This window comes from Alligator mississippiensis, chromosome 5 (genome assembly GCF_030867095.1).
Source record: "Alligator mississippiensis isolate rAllMis1 chromosome 5, rAllMis1, whole genome shotgun sequence".
Classification (NCBI taxonomy): Eukaryota; Metazoa; Chordata; order Crocodylia; family Alligatoridae; genus Alligator; species Alligator mississippiensis.
In genome coordinates, this window is record NC_081828.1 from 172342641 (window position 1) to 172356587 (window position 13947).

The 13947-nt window shown below is 43.6% G+C and overlaps 1 protein-coding gene across 2 annotated transcripts in view; it reads left to right on the forward strand.

The window, feature by feature from the left end:
* Positions 1-13947, forward strand: part of SLC25A13 (solute carrier family 25 member 13) — a 136330-nt gene that overhangs the window by 65181 nt on the left and 57202 nt on the right. For both annotated transcript variants that reach the window (XR_009462647.1, XM_014603112.3), the window contains exon 5: positions 2179-2318. Coding sequence is in view for 1 of the 2 variants with exons in the window: in XM_014603112.3 (XP_014458598.2) it covers positions 2179-2318 (140 nt within the window). In the remaining variant the exon portion in view is untranslated. The remainder of the gene's footprint in view (positions 1-2178; positions 2319-13947) is intronic.

A 13947-nucleotide genomic window follows, 5' to 3' on the forward strand; every position in this document is an offset into this window, starting at 1 on the left:
GGGACTGACTGTCTGGGCAGCAGCTCTGCAGAAAAGGACCTGGGGGTTACATTGGACAATAAGATGAATATGAGCCATCAGTGTGCCCTTGCTGCCAAGAAGGCTAATGGCATACTGGGCTGCACTGGTAGGTGTGTCGCCAGTAGGCCAAGGGAAGTGCTTGTTCCCCTCTATTCAGCACTGGTGAGGCTACATCTGGAGTACTGTGTTCAATTTTGGGCCCCTCCACTACACAAAGGGTAAGATCAAATAGGAGAGAGTCCAGTGGAGGGCAGCAAAAACGATGAGAGGGCTGGGGCATGTGACTTATACAGAAAGGCTGAGGGAACTGGGCTTGTTTAGTTTGGAGAAGAGGAGACTGAGAGGGGATTTAATAGCAGCCTTCAACTGCCTGAAGGGCGGTTCGAAAGAGGATGGAGCTAGACTGTTCTCAGTGGTGGCAGATGACAGAACAATGAGAAATGGTCTCAGGTTGCAGCAAGGGAAGTTTAAGTTAGATATTAGGAAGAATGTTCTCACTTGGAGGGTAATAAAACACTGGAACAGGTTACCCAGAGAGGTGGTGGAAGGTCCATCCTTGGAGGTTTTTAGAGCCTTGGCTGGGATGATCTAGTTGGGGATGGTCCTGCTTTGAGCAGGGGGTTGGACTAGATGTGACCTCCTGAAATCCCTTCCCACCCTAACTTTCCATGATTCTGTGACTGTTTTGAGAATAACTTCATTCTTTTGGAAGATCAGATGTGGTTCTTTACAGGAGTGAGCTATGTCTTCAGCTTGCCTGGCAGAAGAAGGCACAGCATTTTGAAAGAGGAAGTCTAGGTTCAGTAAAAAGACTTATAAAGGTAATCTCCATTGTGAGACTAAGGCACAGCTTCTGTTTTAGATGGGAAAGAGCCCTAATAAAATATATTTGCTAAAGAGAGGAAACTTCATTTTGAGTCTATCTACTTTTCCTCTGGGTGGCCCAGGAGCAGAATTTTATACTTGGAGTGTTCTAGCTGACAATCCAAGCCTGTTCATCAAAGAGCTTGAAGACTGAGGTAAGCATCTTGCTACCCTAGGGACAGATTTGCTTAAGTATTACTGGGAAAACTCTTCTTATAGAAGTTACAGACTTTAGAAGTGACATGATCTAGTCATGAGGTCTCAGTGACCATATTTCAAAACTCAGTATTATTCATTAGTGTCTGCTTTGCAGTATTCAGGCTAATGTGTTCTCTCGTTGAAGGCCACTGTTGCCAGTCACAGAAGGTGAAGGACACTGGAAGCTGAAAGGACCTCAAAAGCTGTGACATGGGAAATACTTTTGCTCTGTACCCTTGATTCAGAAAAGCTGTCTCTTCTGCCAGGTGGGAGGGTGTGCCATGAAGACTTGAGAAGACACTTCCCCACATACACACACGTCTGCTCAGAGCTCTGCTGTTGTCCTTAGCTAGTTGTCTACTACCCTTACGTTCGCTGTATTTATCATTCCTTTACCCCATTTCTAAATTAATCTTAGATACTGTGTGCTGTCCAAAAGAGCCCTTCAGTTCTCTGTAAGATACCTACATACTAAGGCTTAATAGGTTTACTTATAGTAGTGAGCAGTAGTGTACCTGGTAGTCAATGGGTGTACAATCAGTTGTTAAATACTTTTACATTCAAATTAACATTTTTAATAGGAAATATGAGATTTAAAAAATGAATGTAATCTTTTAAAATTTGTGGATATGCCTATAATCTGGAGAATGAGTATTGAATAAATCTTGAAATACTGGTATTTTTATAGTTATAGTTCTTTGAAAGTAGACTAATAATACAAATGAGTGAACTGTAGATGCATCAAAAACAGCAACCCCGATCTTTATTATTAACAGCTTCAAGAGCTTTCATTAAAAACATGTTTACTAAAATGCAATGGTTTGAAATGCTTAGCTACCTTTATTAAACTTTGTCAGTGTGTTTATTATTAAACAGTTTCTTTGGGATCTTGTTTCATGAAGCATTTGATTTGAAAACTGAGGCTATTTAAGGTTTTTCTACGGTTATAAAATTTTAAAAATCTAGGCTTGTTAATACATTGTAGGGTAACTTTTGATGTAAGCAGTATTATGTTCCTGTTAAAAAGTGGTGTTCTTTTCCTTACATGTGCATGTGTTCCTATTTTTAATTGACGCTTTTTTCTTCTTTTTCCAGAGGATGTTAAACAAGTTTTTGGCCAGACCACAATTCATCAGCATATTCCATTTAACTGGAATTCTGAGTTTGTGCAGCTGCATTTTGGAAAAGATCGAAAAAGACACCTAACATATGCAGAGTTCACCCAGTTTTTACTGGTGAGTCCGGGGTGATAAAGCTTGTCATGAGTAATAAGCAGGGATCCTGGTTTTCCCTGATATAAAAAAACAAAAAAACCACAAAAAACACAAATTCTCTGATTTAAAAAAAAAAAAAAAAAAAAGAGCAAATTCTCTGATTAACAGGAAAGTATTTTCACTTCCCCCCACAACCCCTGCCCACCCAGAGAGGGCCCCAGCTGCCCGGGCTATGGAACCAGGGACCCAGGTCCACAGCCCCCTGCCCCTGCCAGGAGGTAGCAGCTGCTGCAGTGAAGTGGACCCCAGCTTCCTGCCCCCGCTGCAGGCTCTGGCGGGGGTGAGGTCGGCTCCCTGCCGCTGCATGTATTTCTGGGGGGAAGTGGGGACCCGTGACCACCAGATCTGGGTGTAGGGCGGGGGCGGGCTGCCCACTTCAGGCTCAGGCTCCTGCCCTGCTGCCCTCCCCCAGGGCCTCTGCAGCCCAGCATGTGAGACCCAGCGCTGCAGGGCACAGTGGAGCTATGCAGGAAAGCAGCTTGCCACTATGACAGGAGGTTAGATAAGCATCTAGCTGGGGTCATCTGAACCCAGCACTCTTTCCTGCCTATGCAGGGGGTCGGACTCAATGATCTATTGAGGTCCCTGCCGACCCTAGCATCTATGAATCCATGAGCCCCATGCTGCTCTGGTGACATGTCCCCTGCATGCAATGAGGGGCGCAACTCTGCACCACCGTCACTGTTGCTGCCATGTGCAAAGGGCAGCACAGGACTCACAGCAGTCAGCAGCTTCCTCGTGTGGTCCCACTGTGCCCTGCTGTGCCAGGTCACTCTTACTGGGCTGCAGATGCCCTGGGGGAAGGCAGCAGGGTGGGAACCTGAGCCCTCAGCAGGTAGCCTGCCCCCACCCCTGGCCTGCACACAGATCTGGGGTGCATGGGTCCCCACTACTCCCCACACGAGTACGTGCAGTGGCAGGACACTGGCCCCAACCCTCTGCCCCCTTGACAAGCCACCTGCAGCCCTGTCCTGCCCCCTAGCAGGGCACTTTGATTAGGGAGGGGATCCTAGCCCAGTAGGGAATTGATAACTCAGTGTTTATCACGCCATTAAGAAACAACAGACGGACGTTACCAGCTACCTATTGATTCTGCTTTTGTCCTGTCTGCCATAGCACGGACCAGAGCTGGCATGTGGTCTGCTAGCTAATGCTGAGAGGTATCTGTGTAAGGCAGAGGGGATGGCAGAATTTCTGCTCAGAGGGGATGGGGTGGAACAGATGCCTGCAGTCTCTGCTGAAGCTGCAGCCCGGGGGTAGGAGGGAGGGGCCAGCCCTGCTGCAGAGCAGAGAGCATGCCAGGATGCTGGAGAGTCTGATTTAACCTAAACCAGCAAGGGATCTGGGACTGGCAATGTATAACCTGATTTGACTTGAGTTAAGTCTGATTCTACATTCAGCCAGGTTTATCTCAAACAGGTTTCAGCCATTCTCAAACTGATTTATATGCACTGAACATTTGTTCTGTTACGCGTTTCAACCAGTTTCTGATCATTTAAACTGGTTTATGTGTAATGTCTGTCCCTAGCCCGTACAACTGTCAAGGCTGGATTTCAGTATTTGTTTCAATAGTGACATCCTTGTGGTAAAATTGCCAGCTCTTGGTAGCTTTTACCTTTCTCTTTGGCAATTTTTGAATGAAACATGACTGTGTTTTTACTTAGTGGGGTCTGTTCCATTGTTTCACTTTAATCGTTGACATACAAGATGGAAAGCTTAGACAAAACTGTCAACAGGGAAGTCAAAGGATGTTAAATAATGTTTTTGCTAAATATGGTAAATGTTGAGCTCGCTTGCCAAACTGGCTTAAAGAAATGCTTCTTTTGATTATATATGTTTTGATTTCAGTGGTAAACTACAGTAATGATATTACTTCTGTTGCAAACTTCCAAGTACAATGTGTTGTGTTCTTGTTACCCCACTGAATGCTGCCAAACATGTTTTTAGTTCATGTTGCTGCAGCAAGGCAAGCATAGAATCATAGAAAATGAGGGTTGGACAGGACCTCAGGAGGTCTTCTAGTCCAGCCCCCTGCTCAAAGCAGGACCATCTCCAACTAGATCGTCCCAGCCAAAGCTTTGTCTAGCCAGGTTTTGAAAACCTCCAAGGATGGAGCTTCCACGACCTCTCTGTGTAACCTATTCCAGTGTTTTACTACCTTCCTAGTGAAAAAAATCTACCTAATATCTAACCTAAACTCCCCTTGCTGTAGCTTGAGACCATTGCTCACTGTTCTGTTATCTGCCACCAGGGCCGACCTGAGTAGAGTGTGGGGCCCAGGGCAAATCAGCCTGTGCGGGGCCCCGCCCCTGCTCTGATCCCGCATGTCCTGGACCTGAAGAAGCTGCCACTGCCATCGGTGGTGGCAGGGGTTGGGGGGTAGTAAGTGACTGGACGCAAAGCTGATGGCACGGATTCACTGTGGCCATTCCACCCAGCTCCACGGAGCCCCCCAAAGCACGGGGCCCACAGCGGTCACCCCAGTTTGCTCCCCCCCCCGGGACAGCCAAGTCTGCCACCACTGAGAACAGTTTCATAGTTTCATAGTTGGTAGGGTCGGAAGGAACCTGAGCAGATCATCAAGTCCGACCCCCTGCCATGTCAGGAAAAAGTACTGGGGTCAAACGACCCCAGCGAGGTGTTCGTCTAACCTCCTCCTAAAGACCCCCAGGGTAGGAGCCAGCACCACTTCGCTTGGAAGTTGGTTCCAGGTCCTAGCTGCCCTGACTGAAGAAACGCCTCCTGATGTCTAGTCTGAATCTACCCTCTGCCAGCTTGTGACTGTTATTTCTAGTCACTCCTGGTAGCGTTCGGGGGAACTGGGACTCCCCCAATACCTGCTTGTCCTCTCTGACTAGTTTGTAACAAGTCACTAGATCCCCCTTCAGCCTTCTCTTGTGGAGGCTGAACCGGTTCAGGTCCCTTAGCCTCTCCTCGTAGGGCCTGCCCTGCCCTGCTGGCCCCTGATCATGCTGGCCCGTCCTCTGGACCCGCTCCAAGTTGTCCACATCCCTCCTGAAGTGTGGTGCCCAGAACTGTGGCCTGACCAGTGCTGCATAGAGGGGGAGGATCACTCTAGCTGTGAAGAAGTTCTTCCTAATGTCTAGTCTAAATCTGCTCTGTGCTAGCTTATGGCCACTATTTCTTGTGACCCCCAGGGGCGCCTTGGTGAGTAGAGCCTCACCAATTCCCTTCTTCCCCCCCCATGATGAATTTATAGGCAGCCACAAGGTTGCCTCTCCTCCTTCTCTTGCGGAGGCTGAAGAGGTCCAAGTACCCTAGTCTCTCCTTGTAGGGCTTGGCCTGCAAGCCCTTAACCATACAAGTGGCCCTTCTCTGGATCCTCTCCAGGTTCTCCACATCCCTCTTGAAGTGTGGCGCCCAAAACGGCACATAGTATTCCAACTGCAGTCTGACCAGTGCCCGATAGAGGGGAAGTTTCACCTCCTTGGTTCTGTTTGTCATGCATCTGCTTCAGCCTCTCCTCACAAATCATGTTCCTCCAGCCTCTCCTCATAAATCATGTTCCCCACCATTTTTGTTGCCCTCTGCTGGACTCTTTCCAATTTGTCCACATCCTTTGTGTAGTGGGGGGGCCAAAATTGAACATAGTACTCCAGATGTGACCCCACAAGTGCTGAATAGAGGGAAATAAGCACTTCCCTTGACCTGCTGGCAACACTCCTAGTAATGCAGTCCAGTATGCCATTAGCCTTCTTTGCAACAAGGGCACATTGTTGGCTCATTCAGCTTATTGTCCACTATAACCCCCAGGTCCCTTTATGTAGAGCTGCTGCCCAGACATTCATCTCCAGCCTGTACTGGTACATGCACTTCCATCTTAAGTGCAAGACTTTGCACTTGTCCTTGTTAAACCTTATGAGGTTTCTTTTGGCCCAATCCTCCAATTTGTCTAGGTCACTCTGAATCCTAGCCCTACCCTCCACTGTATCTACTATTCCCCATAGCTTGGTGCCATCTGCAAACTTGCTGAGGGTGCACTCTATGCCACCTTCTAGGTCATTGATGAAAACATTGAACAAAACCAGGTCCAGGACCAACCCCTAGGGCACTCTACTTGATATCAGCTCCCAACTAGACATCAAGCCATTGATTATTACCCTCTAAGCCTGATGCTCCAGCCAGTTTTCTATTCATCTTACAGTCCATTCATCCAGCTCATACTTCCTTAGCTTACCTGTGAGAATGTTGTAGGAGACCATATCTAAAGCCTTGCCAAAATCAAGGTTATAACACAATGCACTGGTCTCTCCGCATCCACAGAACAAGTCACCTCGTCATAGAAGGCAATCAGATTAGTCAGGTATGACTTGCCTTTGGTGAACCCATGCTAACTGTTCCTCTCCTTCCTCTCCTCCAAGTGCCTAGAAATGTATCCTCTTGAAATGATTTTGCCAGGGACTGAGTCCCTGGAAAAGCAGTTTTTGTGCCCTAGACAGCAGCAGTGGCTGGACTGGCAAAAGCAGCTACCACCATTATTGTCCTTTTAAATCAGGGCCCAGGACTGGTGTCCTCCTCAACTACCCCTAGTTTACACTACTGTTGTGTTGCACGGAGAATAGATAAGCTTTCTCTTTTCGAAGGAATCCCTTTTGTGTCCATAGTTTTGGGTGTTCTGCTACTTAAAGAAAAGTCTACAAATAGCAAATCAAAGAGTGGTTACTTCTTATTTCAAATGGTACTAGTAAAAATAGTTACCATCAGGAAGAAAGTAATAGGTAAAAAAGCAAGACATCTGCATGTCGTGATTGTGTCCTTTTTAATGCATTGAGTGCCAATATGAGATTTTTACACAAAAGTTTTAAGGCAAGAACCTATTATAAGACTGCAGGATTTTTTTTCTTTTTTATTTACACAAGGATGTTAGTTCACAGTAGGAGGTAGTATCATTTTGATGAGGAATAATTAAGGTAATGCTATTGAGACAAATGCTTCAAATTGACTTTGTGGAGCAGAGCCTAATTAACTCTTTGTCTGAAGAGGGGGTAGAATATCATAAGTGCAATCATATTCTGTTGCATACCACCAATCCTACTTAATTTGCCTGCTTATTTGGAGTTGTGAGGCAAAACTCAAATTTTGGTAAAGTTTAGATGGAACTCATAAGGAGATGTGGAGTCTCATTTTGGAGTTACCAGTGCAAATCCTTCCTGGCTCTACAGTGATCATGTCCATTTCACATAGAAAAAAATTCACAGTTTCCATAAAATAGTTCTCATTTGTACTTGAAGTGTCTGATTCCTAGAGATCACATGTTGCCATCACAAATACCATCGTGGTCAGTTTCTCTTCCCCTCGCCGGTGCCACAGGATCTGGCCCATCCCCTCCTACCCCTCCACAAGGCCTGCTGGGGTGGGCTGGGGTCAGGGTTGGTTGCTTTACAACCAGAGCCCAAGTAAGCAGCCCAAGGTGCCTGCAGCTGGTGACTGATGCCACCGACTGCTGCTGGAGACTTTCAGGCAGGCAGCCGTCATTACCTGGGATTTGAAAGGGCTCCACAAGCCGGATGGAAGTGCCTGGCAGGCCGAATCTGGCCCATGGGCCGTATTTTGCCCACCCTTGCCCTGAAGTGTACTTGCATGAAAGAAAAGTACAGACAGGAGTAAATTATTCATTACCCTACTTCCATTGCTTGATTTTTATCACTGATTCTTATTATTCAGAACCCTGCTCCTCTCTCCCCTGTAATGGAAATAGATTATTTAGTAATTTACTATCTCAGGTTTATCAGAATTTAGAAAAGTTGCTCACATCTTAAACTTCAGCCCCATTTCCAAGTCATGTATGACCTACTCCTGTTCTTTTGCATGTGGCTGCTTTTTTAGCTTTTTTTTTAATCATTCCTTAAAAAATAGAAATTTGCACCGGACACCAGTTCTACAGACAACCTCTATTTCTCCTTTTCTGTCAAAATATTCACTTTTTCTTTTCTTGGTATCTTTATTTTTCTTACCTCTCATTCCTTTCCTTTCATCTTCAGTTTCATCATTTACAATCCAATAAGGTAAGGAAGGCTGGAAAACAAAAATTCTGTTTTGTGAAAAAGTCAAGGTTTAGTCACCTATTTTGGTTCAGCTGAAACAAAGGCCTTTCAAATTTTGTTTATGTTAAAAAGTAAGTGTGATAGGATCACCCAGGATGATCAGTAGGCTCATGGCTAAGATACTTGCATGGGGTTTGGGAAAGTCAGGTTTAAGGCCTCAGACCAAACCAGGCAGAGCAGGTTTTAGACTCGATTTTCCCTCATCTCAGGTGCCACCTGTAATCTAAAGGGTATTAACTCTTCTGTGGCAGGCACTTGTTTCATCTTGGTCAAAAATTCTATCATGGACCTGATGATTTTTTTCAGGGAGTGTTTTTGACCAGCCCTTCTGAAAAAAATGTGCCCCCCTGTCTACTCCCATTTCTTCCTCCTTCCCCTTTACAAGCCTCCAGCCTTGTCTGAACCATCACCAGCCAACTGTTCTGGTCTGGGGACCACAGCAGAGGCTCTGCGCTTTCTTCAGTTTTTTGCTTTTCAGTCATTTTAGCAGGACAAAGCTAAAATAGCTCTTAAAAATAAGCAGTATTCCTTTGGGGAAGTGGCGAGGCAGCTGCTGAAGGTACACTCAGCTTTGTTGGAGGTCACAGGGGGACTCTAATTGTTCTAGGATTTTTATTGAAACTGACAAATGCCCAATTTCACTACAGTCTGCCAGGATGCTGGGGCAATCATAATAAACTGGTACATGTAGTTACACAGTTCATGTAGCTATAAATCACTAAAGCGGATGAACTTCATTACTGCCCTCTGCCTTACAGCATTACATTATGGATGCTGAAGTTTCAGCAGAAACTACTCTCAACATAAACTCGAGAAATACTATTTACATGTATAAAAATCTTTCTTTAATTTTGTAACCTGTGATATTCTTCTTTTCCCTCTGACATTTTCTCTGTGCTCAAGTCAGTCTTCTTGTTCTCAAGTCTAGACCTTGGACCTTAGGCAGCAGGAGACCATAGTGGATACTGAGTTACCACCTTACATTCTTGATGTGTGAATGATCCTTCTATTGCTCTTAACTTGGACCATATGAGTTGTGTAATACACTTTAGGTACTGCTTTGCAGGCACAACCCCACTTGTTCTTTTAATGAAATAATCCAAAGAAATTAAAAGGAATCCCTTTTGCTTGTCATCTACTGACTCCTATTACTGTATAAGGTACACTTCTGATTTCTTACATATTCATTTTCTGTAATAGTAGCTAAATTAATTGTTGCTTCTGACATACTGAAGCTAGATGACAATGTAACAAGTTTCATTTATGTGCAAGAACTGAGATTTGTTCTTGGTTTAAACAAAAGTGCTTCTTGTGTGAGAGAGTACTTCTACCTGTATTCACTTTTAAACTAAATTGGCTACTGATAGTCCCCACATTGCAGCATGGAGTTTGGAGTAGGCTAATTTATCCTGCTTTTCATTTAGCTAGCTTGAAGTTAGTTTGAGGAGGTCTGTACTATACTGCAGATGCTTCTGTGACTGCATAGTTCAGAAGTGCTTGAAGTCTGTAACCATTTAAGCAGAACAATATCAAAAACCACCCAGAGTATAATACTGATTTATGAATCAGATTTTGTATTCACTTGTGTATAGGTCTGTTAAATAAATTTACACATTAACTGGGATTTTGCTTGGTTCTGGCATGCTACTTGATGTGGTAATAATTCCTGTAAATGAGACCTCACAATCTGCTGTGGTGGAAAGGTTTGTGTTGCATCAAATGAATGCTGATCAGTTGGAAATATTAGTCGTAGCTGAACCTAAATCATCACATAAAGTGGAAAATGAATGACATTTTTAATGAGCTGTAAGGGAAAGCTGAAGTTAATGAAATCCCACCTAGATTTTTTTTTAAAACTCTGGTGCCAGAGTGCTTGCTATCATGTGCAAATTAATTTTGCAGGGTGTATCTACACATTCAATTAAGGTGACACGATAAACTCCAGAGCTGTTTCATCTGGAGAACACTGCTCCCAGTTGCAGCATCTGTACACATGCCTGGGTCAGCAGCAGTTTGAGCTGGGGTGGAACAACAGAGGGACTGGCTGGGTGGCACCAGGCAGCGGAAGGGCTGTTTGGAGCACGAGAGGACAAGTATGTAGCTGTGCAGCAGGCAGCCACCACACTTTGGCACCCTTGTGCCCCAGCCAGGCCCTATCACCGTCTACACATGTGGTTTGGTGGAGTAAGTAACTGCACCGTAAGATAGGACAGTACTGTCTATATTATGGTGGAGTTAATTTACTGCGCCCTTATACTGGCACATATGTAGACAGTGATGCTTTACTGCAGAGCTAATTACAGGGTTCCCTCACTTTATGCTGGTTCTGTATGTGTGAATTTGCTCTTATGCAGTGACCCTTTTTATACCAGAAATTCATTATATGTGAGGTAAATTCACTCTTATACGATCAGTGTGGTGGAAGCCCACAGTCAGCTGCTTTGTGCAGTGTGTTGTGGGATTGGCACATGCCAAAATATAGTCTCCTATGTGCATCTGTGCTCCTGGCTCGTTGTCTGCATCGTGTTTCTGTAGTTGCCATCCCCATTATGATAGTGCCCTATGCTTGTGGGTACTGTTGCTGAGTACCAAAATTGTCTTGTAAAAGTGGTAGCAGTGGGTCTGGGGGTCAGTACAGTCAAGGTCTTGGAATGTATCCCTATTTGTTACATTGTAAAGTGGGTTCCCTTTATGCAAATTCGAGTTATGCACTGTTTTCCAGGAACACATGTGCAGCAGAAAGCGAGAGAAACCTGTAGTCAACTACATAGTAAAGCGCACATGTAGATGCACCCCGTAAAGACTTAAAGAATTTCAGGCTCCAACTATCAAGGGATAAGGTTATTTTTAAAGTTATGCATAGGGACTACGGAAATCCTAATTTAAGGAACGTTTGAGATGTGGGGGGTATTTTTATATTGAGAAGCAATTCAGTTTGTTTTTCCTATAAAGTAGTTTTTAAGCATATTTTGTTTACTTAGGCAGTCTTTCTTTTGAAAGATAGAGGAAATGCTTATCAGCCCAATTAAACAGCAACATTTATCTGCAAACCAAGTTTATTTACAATTTGCATATCTGAATCTTCAAGAAATGGACCATTTCACTTTTTTTGTTTAAAAAGTGGCATTTTTGACACTGGCTGCCTGTGTAACACTGGCAGTGACACAAATAGCACATCACTTTCAGACTAATTGCTAGCAGCTACTGAGAATCATTTTGAGATGTATTTAGTCATGCTGTGAAATGTCTTAACTTTCTGACTTCAAGATGGCTAGAATAGGTAGCCTTTCTTTTAAATTGAACACTCTAGGATTTTATTACTTTGTTACTCAGTATACTGACATTACAAAAGGGTTTTTCATGTGATGGAGTTTATATGACAATTTTGGCTTTCCAAGACCTTAATTTTATTACATAAGAATTGCCCATATTTACTTTTATGTCCTCTGTTTGTTTTGCTCATATTTTTGGAGACTAATTGACAGAAGGTAATTACTATTTCTACTTCATGTAACTAAGAAGGTAGATCATGCTCAGTGCATCTCAAAATAGCACCACAGAAACTTAGTTAAAACGCTTTCAGTGAGGATTGTATGTTTGGAATAGGTTTGTTTTTGTTTTGTTTTGTCTCGGGTTTTGAGAATGTATTAAAAGCATTTAGAGTTATTAAAAGATGTGGGTGGGGAAAAACCTTTAAGAATCTAGACCTTTGTCCTTGGGCCTCAGTATGTTTTCAGATCAAGAACTGGATCTTCATGGTTCATATAATAAACCATAAGTGTATTTTTGCTTTTCTATACTTATAATCTTTCCAGCCAGGACTGGCATCAGTATGAAGCAAGGTGATGACAGTTTGTGTGTTTAGTTTTCTACTGTTGCAAGTTACTTAGCCTGGTTAAAAGATCTCTAGTTATATGTATATTGGGCAGATTTCAATTGAAGCAACATTGGCAAGATGTAAGGATGGGGATAAATCAGATTGTAGTCAAGGCCACTAAAGCACTTGGAACCCAACAAGAAACAGGGCTTTCTAAAATATGGCCTTTGGGTCCCATTGCATCTTGCATTTCCAGTTCCCTTGGTGGGTTTAATGCCAAACCAAGGTTAAGCTACAAAACTATCTTAGGCCCCTGGCAGGCGTTATACTTAAGATGCAATTAACCTGTTCATCACATCTTAAACACCAATCAGGCTAGATGTTTAGGCAGTTAATGTCACCACAACATATGAACCAGCCACACACAATTTTCTGGCTGTTTTCTGTTGTACCTTAAGTTGAATGTGTGGCAGGATGCCCCGCTGTGCAGCCTGATGCCAGTTACATAGTGGGGCTTAGTTAACAGCTCCTCCAGCCAGAGGACCACACAGGGGTCTCCACCAGGCAGCTCGGTGGAATCCTAGGCCTGGGCCCCACAGTCGGTCAGTTGTTGGTCTGAGCCCCAGGATGACCCCACTGGAGTCTGGGACTGGGACTGAGACTGACAGCCAGTTGATTGTCAGTCACAGACCTGGAACTGCCAGTTCAGCAGGCACTCGGCTTTCAGTTTACCTGTGCAGGAAGAGTTTGAGATTATCACTGGCAAGTAGTAGTTGCATAAGTGGGGTCTGATTCCCCAATCCCAATATCAAGTGTTGATCCATGCATATGTGGGAACAGTTCCTATTGCACCATTAAATGAGCGTGTGCCATCATTTTTTATAACTTGACTAAAAAATCTCTACAAAAATTGTTACAATAATGAACTTGCTTACAATCAGAAAGCAAGGAAGTGTAGCACAAAAGGTTGGAAACATGTCCTACATGTTTACTGCTCTACCTTGGTATTACCATGTTTATGACTGGCCCTCCTGATTTTTTGCTGAAGTACAGAGATTCCAAAGTAGTTTGAATTTAGAAATGGAGACTTCTAATGTTTGAGTGTTCATTTTGATACTAAATGTATTTTTCCATGGTATTTCTGCCAGTGCAACAGAGGGATAAGCATGTATATGTCCCTTCCCTTTCTGTCAGAGGATGATCAGCATTTACTAAGCCAAGTGCAAGTTGACTCCTTAAGTTGCTGCTTGTCTCAAACTGACAAGTCTTGTGTTCTTGAACTTCTTCCTTCTTAGACCTCCTGAAAACTGCTTCCTTCAAAATTTATTAAACTAAATGGAATGATAATCATGACCCAGGTGAAGCAAGAACTTATGTGGCCAGATTCAACCAGAGAGCATGTTATTACTAAATTGCAACACCTCCACATAGTGGGTTGTAATGCAATGGAAATGTGACAGACCTGGAGTTGTAACAACTCAAATGCAATGACTAAGATAGTATAACTCACATAAAACATCTCTCCTTTAAAGCTGAATTTTTAAATAATCCAGTGGGCGAATAAGAGCATTGAAACATATATCAGTCTTTTCTTTGTGCAATGTGCTTAATATGCTTTGGAATGTTGATGGCACCAAGTAAATTTTAAAATGTCAATTAAAAATTAAACTAAAATTTACTTAAGAAGGCAGGAGCCTGAGCTCGCTTT